Genomic DNA, 17,837 nt, shown 5'->3' with positions numbered 1-17,837 from the left:
CAGGTCCAGATTTATGCGTAAAAATATTCCCACGAAAAATGGTGGGATTAGCGAGAGAAAACGCGACGAAAGAACGATTTATCAAGATCTTGGAGTTCATGAAAGACTTCTAATTCTCAGTAGCGATTCTGCTTTCCATTGACTCGATAGGGAGTACACTGCAAGCGGGGGGGGGGGGTGAGTTTCCCTGACAATGAACGGCTATTGTCATGTTAAGCGCTCGTCTTTCACCCTCGTCGCGGTTTCGTTAGCCAAAGGAACGTTTTCTCACTATTTTTTTTTTTTTTAGATAATTAGATAATATTAAGATTAGACAAATGATACAACATTTTATAGAACACCATAATGATACACGACCCTCGAATAATGTGAATATATATTTAACGAAAATAACGGTCGCGCGTGTTAAAAATTGTACACCTGTTACGAATAATCCGTAGGATTAAATCGAAACGATTTCCCACAAATCATCCATCCCTAGACGGTTAGGGTTTGATACGTAATCGAGAGCACCGAATCGTTCCCTGAAAAGGGTTGAAAGCCTCCTTAATTTTGGGACGCGCGGATTCGAAATAAAAGAAGGAACGGACGAAGGAAGGGGTTAATTTCTAATTGTTTTGTTAAATGATGCGCGAGTAAGAATCCCTGGGAGGACTTAAGCCCGAAAGCGAGCGCCAGCAGTGGTTTCAGTTCATTCCGTCTTCTCTCACTCTTCCCCGCTTTCTTTCTCCTCTCTATTCCGCCCCCCCCCCCCCCTGAATCTTCCCCCCGTGCCCCCTCGGTGCCTTCTCTGCCGCCTTAATTCTTAGCTTTATTCTCTCCTAAGACTCTCTCTTAATTTCTTATTTCCCCCTCCAGCGTGCTCTGGCTGCGTACTATCTTACCTTTTGCAATTTATACTCGAGAAGAACGTGGGAGGATGGAGATAGATAGAGGGGGAGAGGGAGAGAGAGAGAGAGAGAGAGAGAGAGAGAGAGAGAGAGAGACCGGGGCCACTGAATGCCAGGCTTAAGCAGACAATACTTCGCTTTCAAACGGCGGCTCCGAAGACTTTTCTTTCGCATTAGATACTTTAATTCTTTAAACGTGTCTTTCCGCCGGGTGAAATACCCTCCCGTCGTTTCTACAGGCGTCTCCAAAACTTCATGGATCGATGGATGGGAGATTCATTTTTCAACGGTTATTACATCGGGATTATTCAACCGCGCGGTGTGGACTGTTCGGATTAGGAATTAATTAGGAATTTATTCGAGGTCAGTGTATGCTCGACGCACATACAAGTGTATCTTTGTCATCCGAGGGGAGAGGAACGAACTAATTTTATCGGTAAAATTGATTCTTCGTTGCGAAAGCATTGTTTATAATTGAACGATTTCAAGAAGTTATATGGAGTACTAGAGTCGTATTGTATTTATGTACTTGAACATTCGAATACACGGATATTTGAGTAGCACACGAATAGCGCTTATTAAACTTGTAATTATTTTATAAGTGACAGAGCGATCGGCACGCTTGAAAGGATGTTACTTAAGACGGAAACTATCGAGTAGCCGTCAGACGTTAGTACACACAGCTAACAATGAAACGTCAAACCTCTCGGAAGTATTGACACATGACCTAGACCCTGGCCCGGATACCAGCCTATCAAAGGATATCTTACGAACGTCTTATTCTCGCCAACCTCAACGAGAAATTCAGCTGCATCTTGCCCCGTTTAAATTCAGCCAACCTGCAAATAGGTTTATTTGTAAGTAAATAAAATACATTTCGTAGATCTATACCTCCGTTTTATTTTCGTTTTTCAATACAGTTTATATGGTGGACCGACGATACTTTTGCGAAACAAAACAACTCGTATTCGAGGAACCGATGCTGTTTCACAGGGACACCAAGCAACCTAAACCGCCATAATTATTCAGTACCTCTTGACACACCTAATTGGACAACTTGGTTGGTAAATGGTACCGGAAGAGAGCAAGATGCGGAGGATAGGGGCGAAGAAATTATAGGTAAGAGGAGAGGAGAGAGAAGAGACGATACTGACCGTCGATTTCTACAGACCATCCACGGACCAACCATCGGCTCGTAATGGCCACTTTGAGGGCCCGCCATAAGCTTTCCCAAAGAGACGAACCCTTGCCCTAAGTGGTCTTACACCGACGTTTTGACGAGATAGATACTACTCACTTTGCCTATCCGCAATATGACCTAGCCTTTTGCCCTGGACTCCCTGTTCCTCTCCGCCACGCCGTCGTTCTCTGTCTTAAGTTTACCTTTAACTTCTCCCACCCTTGCCTCGCTCCTTTTCGCCCACGTCCTCCCTCCACACGTTTAATTGATCGGATATCAATTCTTGGCTCTTCAGCTGCCCCAAAATCCGACCTACACTGTTTCCAGGTAAGCCTTTCGAAACTATCTTCAGAATCAACATTTAAGTGGTCAGTCACTTCGCTTGCTCTTGTTATGTTTATATCGTTTATTAAAATTCAGTAGGTAAGATTAGGGTAAGTGGATCCGACATTTATGTCATATTTTTCATTTCATAAACATATCGTATCATGTTTGAGGAATGAAACTGATGAGTGAACGCAGATTAAAGATGAAATCGGTGCCATCTTGAATTCCATTAGAACTGATTATCCATACTCCCACAATTGGAACAAAATATTCTCAGTTACAAACTCTGCTCCACGAAATAAATTTACCGTAAAATAGACTTTACCATACAACAACCCTTTTTCACCATGACTTGAAGCTCCCCGCGACGTTACCTGCATACAAGCACCACCTACAGGGTGTGCCGAAACGTAAGTTGGTTCTGACGGTTTTAATATCGCGAGAGCCAAATGGCGAAGGGGGTTAGTATCCGAAGTGGGCGATGGGTGGGGGAGAAAGGTAGAAGAGCAGAAGTACCATCGGAACAGGGGTTTCAGAGGCTAAATGGAGGCACTGCAGAAGCAAGGGTTAACTCAATAGAGCTGTAAGTGAATTACTTATCGCGTACACCCAGTATACAGACTAGATGCGTTTAGCTATAGGTCACGGATACTCAGAGGCGATCCTCAGTTTCGTCTACGGGGAACAAACACGCGTAACCCGCCCCCTCTCTCCCTTCTTGCACACCCGTTCGGGTCCCTTGTATTTTTTCCACGGTAATTCCGATTTTTCGTTCGCCCTCGTCGAACGGTAACTCGATGAAGCCTAATCGTATTACAAAATGCTACTTTGATGTGCGCGCATTCCCGACAAAAAGGACAATATGCGTCGGACTCCTTTTTTTAGGGTTGCAGTTTAACCATGTTTGCGAGCGAGGCGATTTTAATATTATTTACTTGACCAACAGGCAGCGTTTTACGCGAAGGAATTAATTTTCTTTGGAGAAGAATCGAATGGTGAACGTTTTCAAACGTAGGGTGGTAGTTTTTCTTTTTTTTAGTTAATTTGATAGAGGGTATGGGAAGTTCTGGATAGTCGAATTCCAAGGGTTATGGGTGCCGAGAACCCTTACGAGGCCTTCAAATATCGAGATCTTTGATGGACGCCTGGTTGCTCAAGAAAATTCAGTTAGTCCTCAGCTTTGTGTCCTTTCGCGAGGCATGGGGTCGGAGGGGTGATAGTGCTCGGACGGATGTCTCTGCTACGAACCTAATTAGCCGGCGCAGCCTTAATTACCGCCTGATATTGCTCCGGGACAATTAACGCAATTAACCGGAGAAAGTGTTGCGCCTCGTCTTTTCTTTCGAACGTCTTCCTTCTTCGATCTCTCGCTGTTACAGAGACGATTCTGCTGTTCAAGTTGCAACAGTTGTAAATGAAGAACCTGTTCAGTCTCGTTATCGTCGTATTTTTTTGCTTCTTTTTATTTGAATCCCATTTTGAGTAATTGGAGACAGTTTTGATCGCACATCGATGAACTGTAAATCGGGAGTTCATCTATTATTAATTTTGTATTGAACTCACTTTAGCCACTAAACTCACAGTGAGGCATTCCAGGTGCATAACAAGCTCGGAAATATCCCTAAGTCCTGAAATGAAAAATAAACCTGTTTCTTCACTCTTCCTAAAGTCCCAAATAGCTCAGAAAGCACGATTCCAGCTATCCCCGGTGACTTTATTCGCTACTACCGCGAGATGCCGCGCAGCACAGCCGCGGAAACTCGTTCGACGTTACGGCAATTATCGACTGATGGTAGATTATGTCAGCTGATCGCGACGGAAACGCGCGAAGATCCTGTGTCGGAGGCGGGAGAGACGAAAGGGCTGCGAAAGAGCGGCAACCGCAAAATGGTTGGAAAGTGGCTCGCATAATATACTCGTCGCGGCATAATAATTCAGAAATTTGCATGTACGCGGGCTAACTCTTCAAGTAGGTTATCTATGCTGAAAGTTTTCTTCCTGATACATCGCCTTACGTTCGCGCCCGTTGAGGGGGTTAGAGGCGAGGGTTTCACCGTGGCGAACTTACCTAACTAGGCGCAGGTACGTCGGAATATACGTTGTACAAGCGGGACATTATCTTTTCGAATTTGAATTACAGGCAACCAGGAGTTCTTGCCTTTGGTTAAAGCTACCATTACGCGGAATTTATGTATGAGCCACCGCGTTTATGCAACTGAGATCGCCAGGAGAGGTGTCTTCCGAAAAGGCGCTTGAAAAAGGAATTATTTACGCCCTCGGTCGTTAATACTTCTTGTTATATTTGATCTTATACTTTATTATTATATATTTATATATCGTACAGAAAAATGCTTCACATGAGCCATCGCTTAGTTAATATTAACAGTAAACCTACCAACATTTTCAAACGTTTGTGCACAGTTTCCTATGTAAATAACGTGAAATGTATGAATGAAATAAATTATGTATCGCGGTTGAAACAGGCGCAAATGAAATGTCGTTAGGTTCAATATTAAAATAAAATGCTCACTAAATAGTAATCACTATCCCGTGAACTCCCACGCGTCCTCCGCGCGGACTTATCATCAACGTTAAACATAGACGTACCTTTCCCGGAATCCCTTTCGTTCGTCCGTTTCCGAGGACTGCGTCAATTCTGATTAGTCGTTGGTTATCGTATAAGCAGATTGATGTAATGTATCTCACACTGACAAACCCTCCCCACATCCACGTGATTTACACCCTCGCGCACCTCAGCGAAAGGGACATTTGACGCGTGTCCTACCAGGAAATACCTTCTCCCCCTTCGAGGGTTAATCCAAATTTCAAAGCCTCGCATTAGCTTTTGAGGCGATCGTCCAGCCTCGGTCCTGTCGACTTCCCAGCGCGATATCCGCGGCAGGGCTCGTACGATATCTTATAGATAATGCCTCAACGATTCTCCTATGCAACGAGAGGAATCCTCCTCGTTCCCATTACGACGTATTATACCTACAGATTTCTGGCAAACTACGAATATACCCACCGACCCAACCTTCCTTCTCTCTCTCTCTCTCTCTCTCTCTCTCTCTCTCTCTCTCTCTCTCTCAAACTCGCTCGCGCATACGCACACACTGTTTCTCTTTATCTTCTCGTTTGTGCTCGCCGTAACGTTTTCACCCTCAAAGGACTCGCTCGACGTAGTCAGGGGATTACGACGTACAGCTCCTACATCGAGTTAGAATTTAGTGTGACACGAACCCGGAGTATGTATATGGGAGTTTATTGAATGAAGCTGTATTAAATTCTGTATCATTTCTGCCTCGGCGGAGCACGGGGAGATAAAGGAACTCGACGAGGAAAGTGTACGGGAAGCTGATTACAGCTAGATCAGCTTCGTGGTTACGCCGGGAGAATATTCGCGTTCGTTTGTAGCTTCGGTTTACCGGTTAAAAAGTGGCGGAAAACGAGGAATGTCTGATTAGGGGGTGTGGGAGTGTGGGTTAAAGCTGGCGAACGAAATTGGTCGGTTTTGAAGCATGACGCGATATGATAACCATAAAAATGACTACGTGACATTTAACAATTCCGTATACTATTTCAATAACACTCGAATATTGGGACCTCCAGAACGTGCGAACATTCAATCAGAGAAAAACTCCACGTTTCACCTGGTCGACGAGACCACCGATCCTGTTATGGTTGCCGCGGCGCGACGCGATCCCGTTTCTTAATAACGACCTCCGTGTACACGCTACCGTCAATCGACGAAACCGCACGTTTTACGCTCTCACACAACACCGTCACGCGGTATATGAAAAGACGCTTATGCCCACTCGAGCGACAAAGAGATCCTCGTTCGATGACACGGAATATTTTTCGTGCTCCCTCTGCCTCTGCCCCCCCCCTTGCCCCCTGTTCCACGAAGAAGATCCTTTCTACCCCGAGCAGAGAACGGCGACCGCTCTCCCGTGTATGTTAACGCACCGACGCTCATAGCAGATCCATAACGCAACCCCTCCGACCCTCGTAAACCTGAATTTATTAACACTCCGAACGACGGGGGAGATTTGCTAAATGGTTTTCAATTTGTACATTAACGCTTCCAGACCACATGCTCGACAGATCTCGCGGGCGTATCGCGTATGCACCGCCGCCTCCCCCCTTGCCCTCACCTGCCAGTGAGTATATTTCATTTCTTATTTCGAGGTTTATATACACGGCAGTTCTTCTTTATCGCGGACCGCCGCGAACGTCGCGTGCGAAATTTAAATTCGGGACGGTTTCGATTTTATTGCCAGTTCTGGTAATTGAACGAGGGAGAATGGTAGATCAGCAGACGTTCCAGTCGCGTTGATATCGTTTCCTTTGAGATACGAACGAACAGGTTCTGGGTTCTTGGGTTCTAGCATGCTTGGGGCTGGTGGCTCTCCCTCTATCCCTTTGTAATACAGAAGCCTGAAACGAGTCACGGAATTCTTGTATCAATCGAACGTGTGATTATTTACGATCGAGGAAGATAGTCTTTTATTTTTATTTTTTGAATGCCATAATTTTAAAAATTCCTCTCCAATTACGTGAACGAGTCGAGAAAAATTTAAACGTTAATTATTTATTCGAGACTAAATTCGGATGCCCCTTCGGGATACAAAACTAAACAAAATTGCAACGATGCATTCGTGGTTGCGTTCATTCGGGGGTCTACATCTAAAAATTTAAACAAAATTGAGGACGCATCGACATCACCTGGATCCAAGACGAATCACCTTCCCAGCACTGAGAGTCACTTTGGACACTCCGACGCACGGATGAACATCCCTCCGCGTCCCAACCTATAAAACGTAACCATAGAAAACGACGCCTGAGCGTCTCCGCGACAAGGATATTCGGATGCATCGCGCAGCACGCCCGTAATTTCCCGGGTAAGCTCCGGCAAATTAGCTCGGGGCATACGTTACCCTCGCCTTAGTTGTCCTTCCAGAGTCCTCCACCCACCGGGTCGCCACTCCCCCGGCTCTCGGTGCCCCTCCAGAAAACCCAGATCACCTAGAAGGCGAGCTACCCCGTCCTTCCGCTTTTTCCAACGATAGGAAGCGTCCAAACACGGCTGCCAGCGTCTACATCCCCTTCGTACACGGACCTAGCCCCCGCCTGTGCACGCGAACGATCCGCGGAACGCCGAGTTACGAGAGGCAAGGGATGGGGCGGGTGGGGTGGGAGGGGGGGGGGGGTAGGTTGGAAAGCTCGCGCTGGCGAAGCTCCAGGGGAAAAGAGCGTCGCGAGACGCTAGGTGTTGCTTCTGGGCAGGTACTATCCGGTGGCGCGTCGAGGGATGCGGGGGGTATCACCACCCCCCGAGCTTCGACGCGAAAGCTACCCCCGCCGGGGGGTGTGGGGCGTGGCTCATCGTCGTACCGCCCGCAAGCTCCGCGGTGCACGCCCACGCGCAGCTTTGCCACCCACCGTCGGCGATCCTGGAAAACAGTCCGACCAGCCGTGTCACCGGCGAGACTTGGAACGGTAACCCCTCCACGGTTAAACGGGAGCAGTAGTCCTTCCATCCGTGATCCATCCTCTGTTCCACTCTTTCCACCCACACACACACACCATCCACCCCCGTCTCCACCTCCCCCTCTCTCACTCACGACGAACTTCTCCTAAAGGTCTGCCTCCCCCGCCCCTCAAGTTTCAACTTCGGCCCGCTTTGCACACAGATTGCATCTGTGGCATCCGCGGATGCAATCATTACCCCGCCATTCCCCGTCCCTCCCGCCGTCTCACCCCCTCGCCCAGTTTGCTCCTTTTACGTGGAAAGACGCGATGATTGTGTGCGCGCGTCGGACGGGCGCGCATGCCTATGGTTGTGTCGTTTGCATGAGGAGGCTGGTTAGAAGAGTGCACCCGTTCGGAAACAGGGGGTTGGGAAAGTTTGAGGCAAAGCCTCGTAGATGCTTTATTGGCTTCAGCGTCGCGATAAGGAGCGTCCCGGGTTACCATGGGAAATGTAACGGTAATATGGCTAGAGGACCACGCCGCCCTGGGAAAACCGGATTCGTAGTGTCCCTTCGGTTTTTCGTCGTTCGATCGGAATGCCGGGGGTTGGCGATGTTGAGACGATTGAAGGGGTTTGGTGATCGTGGAATATATTTTTTTTTTTTTTTTTTTTATTTAATTGTTTGGTGGAGAGGGATGATTTGATATCGAGGAGATTATGTGTCACTTTAGAGAACCTAATCTAAACTTACGGAAAACGCGAAGTGTACGTTGCTATACGAGTCCAAAAGGAATTCGAGCACGTACATCCTGATCCTATGAATAAATAGAAGATGCCTTTGTTATAGCAAAGTTACTCTCGCTCTCGTATTGCACGAGACATCTTGCCAAACGATTATCATCTTTTTCGAAATCTGAACATTATAGAACAAAATTGAGTATCTTTGCCTTGTTTCCAGTAGCTCTTGATACAGATGAAAACGTTGGACTTGGTAGCAATTATTGGTGAAACTATTTAATGACCTAAACACTGGTAATACTTTTTATTATTGGCCTTGGTTCATAAACAATGGACACATTTTGTTCCGCCCTTAAGACTTTTCGAAATAAACCAGAGTGGAGTAGATTAGGAATTTTTGTGACACGAAAATCCAGAGCTTCGTCTCGGTTCAAGGGTTTTGGTATCTCCACAATCGGATTTGAAAAGTGTGGAGTGTTGTATCAGCGAACGAAATCTCCCGGTGTTTCCCAATCTGTCACGCGGAGTTTGTCCAAGGGAAGATTTTCGGCTGACTTCAGCCGATATGTGGGAGGACGAGATATCGCGCACTACCTGCAAATTCGTCGCGTTTCTCCCGTGGCCTTATACCGAGTCGAAATGTGCCAAGAGAAAGAAAATAATGTAATAATAGAAGCTGTACGAAAGCTAGTGTAACGAAACATATTATATACGTCGTAAATAAAAAATAAAAAAACGCGGACAAAGAAGTATCGATAAAAATATCTAGGAACAAATTAAACGTGGTTCTATTATTAAATATATCCATATATATATTTAATTTCATTTCTTTATTTGTTATCAAATATAGGATACTTCAAGCAACCCTCCTTTAATTTAACCCACCAACAAATTTAAACAATTTTAACACACTTCCATCATCGACAATTGTTAAAAGAGAATTCCAATAATCGCGAACCGTACCACAAACAGGAACAAAACAAACTAAAACGCATCGTAGTCATCGTTCCACGGAATAGAATATTGAATGGCATACGTCACGTGACGTACTAACGGATCAACTGACGAGCACTCTGCCTAATCCTGGGATTATCTAGTTTAATACCCTGGCGCTATCGGAGCCCTGGCCGAGATTAAGCTGACCGACCTGACTGATCAGCTTTTTTCTTTTCGCATAAATCGATATCAATAACGTCGGTCACGATCTGGGTTAAACGACTTTTGCTGTTTCATTTAACGGAATGCAAAGTATGTGTCACGGGCCGCGCCAGTTCAACGCGTCATTTGATAAATGGAACGTCTTCGCGTACAGAAACGAGAAATAACACCGAATTCGGTACGGGAAAATTGCTCGAATCGGAATACTTTCGAACGGATGATCGTTATCGTAGCACACGAACCGGAAACTGAAACTGTTACGGGGTGACCATGGATGCAATCAGCCTGTTATAACATGCAATTTATTGAAAATGGTCATCAATTGTTGCTGTCGTCAGGGTTTCGTCATTCTTTGGATCACGGGCAAACGTGCACGAGACGTTCGTCGAAAGAGGGTGACGATCCAAAGGTGTCAGCATTTGTGTACGCGAATTTCATTTATTCATACAGGGTTGGGACATTAGGATAGGGATAGGGTTGCTCTTTCTCCTTGTGATTTGTATAAAGATGTCGAGGTGGGAGTATGTAAATCCAAAAATGATCATTTTCAGGATATTATTCGGGATTAATTTGTTCGATGAGAAAACATTCAAGCGGTTGCAATCAGACGCATGAATAGCGTTACCAGAAAACACGATACTTGCGTCACTCTCATTTCTCTATCATCTCGTCTATTTCCGCATCGAGACTGTCCACAAGCAATGACAAACCGATTCTCCAAAAGAAAATCAGAAACGAACCAGCAAACGCGACCCTTGCCGGTCGGATATCTTAACTCTCCGAGGTCCGGGTTGCCCCTGGCCGATGCCCGCGGCTCGTAGCCCCCGAGCGTGGCGTGTTGCGGGTGCACAGGTGCCGCCGTGTGAGTGCATCTTATCTCTCCAGACACACCCCCCTCGTGCACGTCACTGATACCCACGACGGGGTGGGAGGCGACGCTGGAAAACTGGAAGTGGGAGTCGAAATCGCGGAGAGAGAAAGTCGCTAAGATGACTGGATGCGGAGAGGAAAGGCGAGAGCGGGCAGACGCGACGGATGAAAGGGGTGGACGAGCCCGATCGGGGGAGGGGATAGTGGAAACCCCCCCCCCCCCGCCCCCCGCGGGTGGGAAAACAAAGATACACGGCGGCGTCGTCGGTGGAAAACACGGGAGAGAAAATAGTCGCCGGATTGGAAGGAACGGAGCCGAAGCGGGATGAGTGAAACATAGCGAGAGAGTGAGAGGAAGGTGGGGGGAGGGGGGGGGTGGCGGTTGGTGGGAGGGAAGGGGGGAAGAAGAGTAAGCAGGCGGAGAGAGGACAGAAGGATCAAAGAGATGACGAGAGAGAGAAAGGAGAGAATGCACGGATGACGAAGGCAAGATACGAAGGGTTTGAGGGTGAACCATCCGAGTGAGGACCAGGATGGTCCTCCGCCGTGGGCGATGGTGGCCGCCACCGGTGGTGGGGTGACGTCGACGGCGGGTAGGGCGTCGCAGGGGCAGAACCAGCGCCGCGACGCCACGGCATACACAGTCGCGGCTCGAACGCCGTCCCATACGAGTGTGTCGTCCTCGCGGCTCGCGCGTACTCTTTTCAACGGCGCGTATATGCCCGCGGTCCGTTCGCTCTGAGGTCAGGGATCCTGGACCGACGCACGTTCCAAGCAATCCTTGTAATCGCGATCGACGGGGGAAAAAAAGAAACGATGGACACCCGTTGCGAACACGGTGAATCGGGAAAGACGAGACTTGGCACCCGGAGAGCATGATCGCAGTAGTGTCGAACGAGAGCTTGACAGTTTGTGAGCCAACCGCGTCGTATCGTATCCTGGTCTCGGTTTTCGCAGTGATCTCGAGGACTCCGCGAGGATCGGTTCGAGTTGTGACGAATTTCGAGTTGGTGGCAAACTAGCAGTTTCTTTAATCGATCCGATCGAAGCACTTGCCCGTGTTGCGTACTCGAGTCTTTTCACGAGTGTATAGTCGAGAGCGAATAAAGGGAAGGACAGAGTATTTGGGAAAGTTACGACGAAATTTGCCAATAGATTCGTTACGATCGCGTCACGTCCCGCCGACACGTGTGCTCCTTCGAGTCCTGGTCACAAGTGCGCGTCCACCCCCTCCAAGCGACATCGATCCGATCTCGTGTGTCGATTTCGCAGACGGGAATAAATTGAATCGGTGAAATTAATTGAATTTGTCGCGAGCTACGAGAGCCTCGCCTCGAGGTGCGCGTCCTGCATGATATTAGAGGAATTATTGTAACCGTCGTTGCGGATCGAGAGGGCAGTATGAGTCTGTGTGCGAAGGTATGGCTGTGACAACCTGAGCGGCGCTCGCGGTTGCGGGAAACGTAGAATTAAAGAGGACCGATAAACGACCGGTGAGCATTGTCGAAGCAATAGGTGACAGTGTGAAGTTCAATTAGAAAGGAAAGAGAGCAAAACAAAAAATAGCATGGCGGCGACTTCGGAGTCCCGGGACAATTATTGAGAGACTCTCTACGAGGGAATGGATCTTCAGAGCGCTATGGACACGTTTGTAGAGGCATGGATGGCTGCTAACGCGAAAACGGATCAAGTACAGGTAGATCGAATCATTTTTATCGTTGACATAAAGCGGGATAACTTCTGAGTAGCTTCTTCTCTCTCTTCGATAAATTCTCCCTTCGTTAAAGGAATCGTTGTAATGGTACGCTAACGTTGGCGTCTGTGAATGGCAGAGGAGCAACCCCTTGTACCATTACACAGCCAATTTGCTACCCCACCAATTTCTGCCCTCTTGAGCACTTTCAGCTCGTCGCGGAGTTAATTCCTCGATATCAATTTGCCACTTTGCGTCTTCCACGGTTTGCAAACTTTTCGATGGGCGTTCTTTAAAAGAAGAATTTCCGCGTCTCGGATTTATAGAGTATGTTTTCATTTCTTTGAGTTTAAGTTGATTTTTAACGTTCATTTACCAATATGTGAGGGGCTTGGATGTGAATGAAGGGCTGAACCGGCTCAGGGAACGTTAATATTAATGTCTCGAACAACACTCGTATAATCACGTTAGAATTATTTTGTGCTTAAAAGCTTACGTTTAGCCAGAATTCTCTAAATTATTATCCAAGTACCTCGCGGCAGGATATTAGTAATTAATCATCCGTAACCTCGCTTTTCCCCGCGGATTATAATTAATTAGATTATCATGAATTACTGTATGCTTTTAGGTAACCTTCGTTCTGGAAGAGTTTTCTTTTTATATTTACGAAGAAATAGGATAGGTTCGAGTCGAACAAACACCCCCACGCAGTCTCAGCTTAGAATTTCGTTGAACAACAATCTTTCTTTACTTTTCTTTATTTAAAGAATTTACTTCGTTGATTTTCGATAGCTGTCCATTTTAAAGTATGAAATAAACCATGAACCGTATGTATTCGAATGACACACGTATATTCAAGTATACGTGTACTTGACTGTTAAAAAATAAATGTTCATATCTTATTTTATCCTCTGAAAAACTATTCTTTGATCAATTATAATCATATTCATGAATTTTATCTTATCTTAAAAAAAAAAAATTGATTATTTCCAGGCTATGCACAAGTTAATATACAAATATACATACTTTACGTCACAAAGTTATTAATTTTCAAATATCTCGTGCATGAATGTTACCATCACGTTAAATTGAACATTTTTAAGACAAGTTCGATACACTGAATGGAAACAATATTACGTTTTTTTAAACGACGCGCATGGTTTCTTATTTAGAGTCGCCCGTTCATCAAAAATCAGAACACATTTCGTATGTCACGATGCACCGTTGGTTCAATTTTCAGTGACGTCAGCTGCGAACTTTCCGAGACAACGTTGAACACACTTTGACGTTGAGTTATCTTGCCCCGAGTGCCGAGTTTATTAAAGTCACGCAGCTGTCATGATTATTCGTGTTATAAAATGGGAAACAATGCATGACGAACGGGGAATCTTTTTCGAACAGTGACGCGCACTTGCGTACGGCAAGAAATTCCTTTCTCTGTGGCACGGTGTATAACAATTGACGCTCGAATATCGTTCAATTCGCGTTATACCAAGCGCTGAATCGAGATTGCAGAGAAACGACATTTCACGCGCGTGGATTTCTAGTAGATTATTTCAATTGCGCAACATCAATGGAAGTTTGAAAAGAATTTCGAAAAAAAGGAAACCAAAGAGCCGCGAGTTAACTGAACGACCCAAGGTGAAGATGCAATCGTTACTTGCAGGGAATGTTTATTAATACGTTTACAAGTATTGACAATTAAAACGAGAAATGTTTGTGGAGGAGAAATTATATTAGAATGAAAGGGTTAATAGTCATTAGTCATATTCATTTTGTTAGATGTCTGAGACGATAGAATAATTAATAAGAACTATCATCGATATTGTTCGAAATTTACATACACGATGGAGTTGATTTTATACGACACAATAATAGCGATAATAAAATGCAGGCTCGCTGTTGATATACTACGATCCAGGAATAGGTCGATGACACTTATCTAATTTTTTTTATGAAAGTCACGTACACTGCTTCAGATGGTTGTAAATAATCCGTATAACTTCTCTTAATCGCTTACTATTAATACTCCATTGTAAAATGTCATCCACTCTTATCATCGATCCTACCCAGACCTGAGGTGATCAACAAATTGTACTCTGCCTTGTGCTCGAATTGTGTTCGAAAAGTCGTTGATATTCGACTAGTCGAGTGTTCAAATAGTATTCGAATAACGAATAGTCAAGTAATCGAATATTAAAGTTCGAATTCTATTCAAGCAACACACGAATAGTCAAGTACTCGAGTACTCCAATTCGAATACCGTTCGAATGACTAATATTCCTCGAATGCTTTCGTGATCCAAGTACTCCGCTACTCGAATACACACGAATTCGGCGAGTGTTCCTGATCGACGATGACTGGAGACTTTGTGGATCTTTTAAGGGGGCCAACCTCTGCGTAGGAAGTCACGACTATATAGCGTGTACGCGATTCAACGTTCTAAAATTTCAGAGCGTTAACCGGGGCGTTGGCAGAGCGAGGGTTGGGAGATAATCCTTGGTAAAACCGCGGATCGTGTGTGTTGCGTGGATGGGCATACGTACCTTTACACGTGTACGTACGGGGGGTCACGGGTTCTGACCACGATACGGATGTGCCCCTGCCTTCTTCCTGTGGCACGACCACGTTCGCGTTCTGGCATTCAGTGCAACAAGACCGCATCTCCATTGATTGGTCGATCTTTTGATCGTCGGGAACTTCTGATTTTCATTTTTGACCCGGTTCTTTACGCACGCCTTCGCAAACTGCTTGCTGCCATCGGTTTTAATCGTTCATCCGTTATCCTCCATCATTTCCATTGACCCGACCTTTAAATTCCCTTCTAAAATATTAGAAATCGCTTCGAATAATTCGAGGGTATTCGAATACTACGAATGAACTTTGAATACTCGAGTACTCGGGAATCAGTACTCAAATATTTGAGTCGTATAGTATTGGAATAGAATTTTAATGGTATTTGAATATCGAATACTTGAATACCATAGCGAACAGTCAAATACCATTCGAGTCCCTCTCCTGAATCTACTACCACCCTAATCGCGTTCTCACCTCGCCCACTGACTAATTCAGTTCCACGAATACCTCCCTAATCCTTCCTGCCAAATATCAAAGGACCTAACCAACGTCCAGCACATTCCTAACGTCAAAGACGCGTCCTTGTCGCGTCGCGAACACCGTGTACGCACTGTGGGCCACGTGTGCACTCGAAAGTGCGTACATGTACGTCCAAGGATAGCTTTGAGACACGCATGGTCACGGTATTTGACCACCCCAGCTACCGGAATGATTGTAATCCATCTATCCGGCCACCGAAGCCGATACATCAAATGCACGTACAACTTTTCACGTCCCTTTTCCCGTCCGTTCCTCTACCCTGTCTCTCTACCACGCTATCGTACCATCGGACACAACCTAAATATCCCATAAATATTTATGCCAAATGTAGATATTCAGTTTCATGCAACTCGCGCAACTCTCCCGTTGAGGACTCACTTTTCTTCCACGAATATTAACTGACGTAAACATGGCAGCGACAAGCGTAGTTTACCATCTTCAGGGACGAATCGCATCAATTCCTTTTTTTACAACCTTTCATTCCTGCGACTAAGTGGAGCCCTAGAGAAATTTCCGGACATCGTATAAACTTTGTTTTCAAAATTAACGTTTTTTCTCTCGTACATTATTCTAACATTTCCGAATGATCGACAACGTTTTCGCTATAAAAACTTTCACGGCATTAAATAAAGAAACGTAACCTGCATGAAATTGCAACGAAGGCATAATTTGAATTTAAATTCCTTGTGATCCAAAACTATAGATCATGAAGAGTCAATATAATAGAGCGTACGAGCTTCGTTTCTCGAATAATTCAATTTCGCTTGTTTTTCGCTACGTTTTTAGATACGAACGACAGTCATCGAACAGCTGGTAGCGCGTCGAGCAATTTACGTAATGTGATCGTGAAAGCATCAATCCGTGGATTATCTAGCACAGGAAGAGAGGCAATTATTGTACGTGGATATCGGCCATCTGATATCCAGATAAGCCTGATTAGAATGTTACACGATTAACGCGAACCGCGAAGACACTTAATTCCACTCTATCGATGTTCGATAAAACCAGATATTACAATGCCCGATATTATTTAACCGGTTGATCATCTTTTCGCTCTGCCAAATCTCCGAGTTGTTTCTATTTCTTTTTTTTTTTTTTAAAGGAAGAAAATTTAAAACAAAACGAAAAAATATATAGAACAAATTTCTTTCGAAATTAATTTTTTTTTTAATAAATAGTGGTCCTTCCTTCGTTATCGAGTCTCATTGCTCTCTAATGAAACAAGCGGAATTTAAAAACCCGTCACTCCTTCTGTTTTGATATGGATACGCCCATGATCTGGACCAACTATCGTACGAAAAAATAATGGATCTCGAAAGTATCAGAAGGCTCCCTAAATTCGAGTTTAGGGCGAACGCTTGGCCCGGCGATTTGGTGGACGCGTTGGAAAATATTTGAAAAAAAGCCGAGAGAACCAGTTTACGGCGTGTCGCCGACTTGTAAACTGGTTCTTACGTTAATAAACACTGAAATATCGGCGTCGATAAAGGAAGCCGAAACGTACGATTCAGGAACTGAATTGAGCGCTTCGACTTTTAAACGCAACACGACCGTAATCTGAACGTATGAAATATACTACGGGAGTACTTCAATAATCCCCCAGGGTGGCAGTTATCTTCGGCGCGATTGAAACGTATATTATTACACGAACAGGGATAGGCTTGTTAGTTTTCCCATTAGAGGGGCAATGTTGATCACACGCGAGCAGATAAACATTGTTACGCTGACTTATTGTATCTGTTTGATACAAGTGTCATTTGTATGATAATTTTTCTTTTTAGTTAGATGGTGTTAACCCTTCACTGGATATAAATAACAATATTAAATTGTAAAAATGTGACCGAAAATTAAAATTTGTAAATAAAACATTGGAAATTGAGATGCTTGAGAAAATAGAATGCTTGAATCAAGCAAACGCTACTGAATTCATCGGATTTCGATACTCGTAACTTCTTCAAACCTACTTGCAAAAGATTCTTAGTTAAACCTGCCTCCATTCCTGAAAGAATCCAAACGAGCGAAATATTCAGTAAGTACTCCTGTTGGAAGAGGTTAGCAAGACGGTTTCGTGAGGGTCCTATGAAAATCAGCGGGTCCAGGTGGTAGGAATGAAACGCGAAGTTCGAGGAAATAATAAAGTGGTTCGGATGGTGTGCAGGGGCAATTTACGCGCCGTCGGCGTCGCTGGAGTGAGAACAGTGCCGATGCATGGATCAGAGAGGAATCGCACTGAAACGCTTAAAACGTTTGATAGTGCTTGAATCTAACCAAGGATTTCGTAATCACTGATACATTATTAATGTCATACATTGATAGATGGATTTTCAAATTGGACACGATTTGCAACGAGAGTTTCAAAGCTAACTATCGAGGAAGATTAGGCTCACAGAA

The 17,837-nt window shown here is 45.0% G+C and overlaps 1 protein-coding gene across 2 annotated transcripts in view; it reads left to right on the top strand.

The window, feature by feature from the left end:
* Positions 1 to 11,110: 11,110 nt before the first annotated feature.
* LOC128895533 (homeobox protein dve-1) overlaps positions 11,111 to 17,837 on the top strand; it is a 45,556-nt gene continuing 38,829 nt past the window's right edge. Inside the window, exon 1 of one of the 2 annotated variants that reach the window (XM_054158213.1) lies at positions 11,111 to 12,332. In XM_054158213.1, coding sequence (XP_054014188.1) covers positions 12,258 to 12,332 — 75 coding nt within the window. In that variant the 5' untranslated portion in view covers positions 11,111 to 12,257. The remainder of the gene's footprint in view (positions 12,333 to 17,837) is intronic. The other variant, XM_054158212.1, reaches the window with a different exon arrangement.

Source organism: Hylaeus anthracinus, unplaced genomic scaffold (assembly GCF_026225885.1).
Source record: "Hylaeus anthracinus isolate JK02 unplaced genomic scaffold, UHH_iyHylAnth1.0_haploid 5, whole genome shotgun sequence".
Classification (NCBI taxonomy): Eukaryota; Metazoa; Arthropoda; class Insecta; order Hymenoptera; family Colletidae; genus Hylaeus; species Hylaeus anthracinus.
This window is presented reverse-complemented; position numbering and strand designations above follow the sequence as displayed.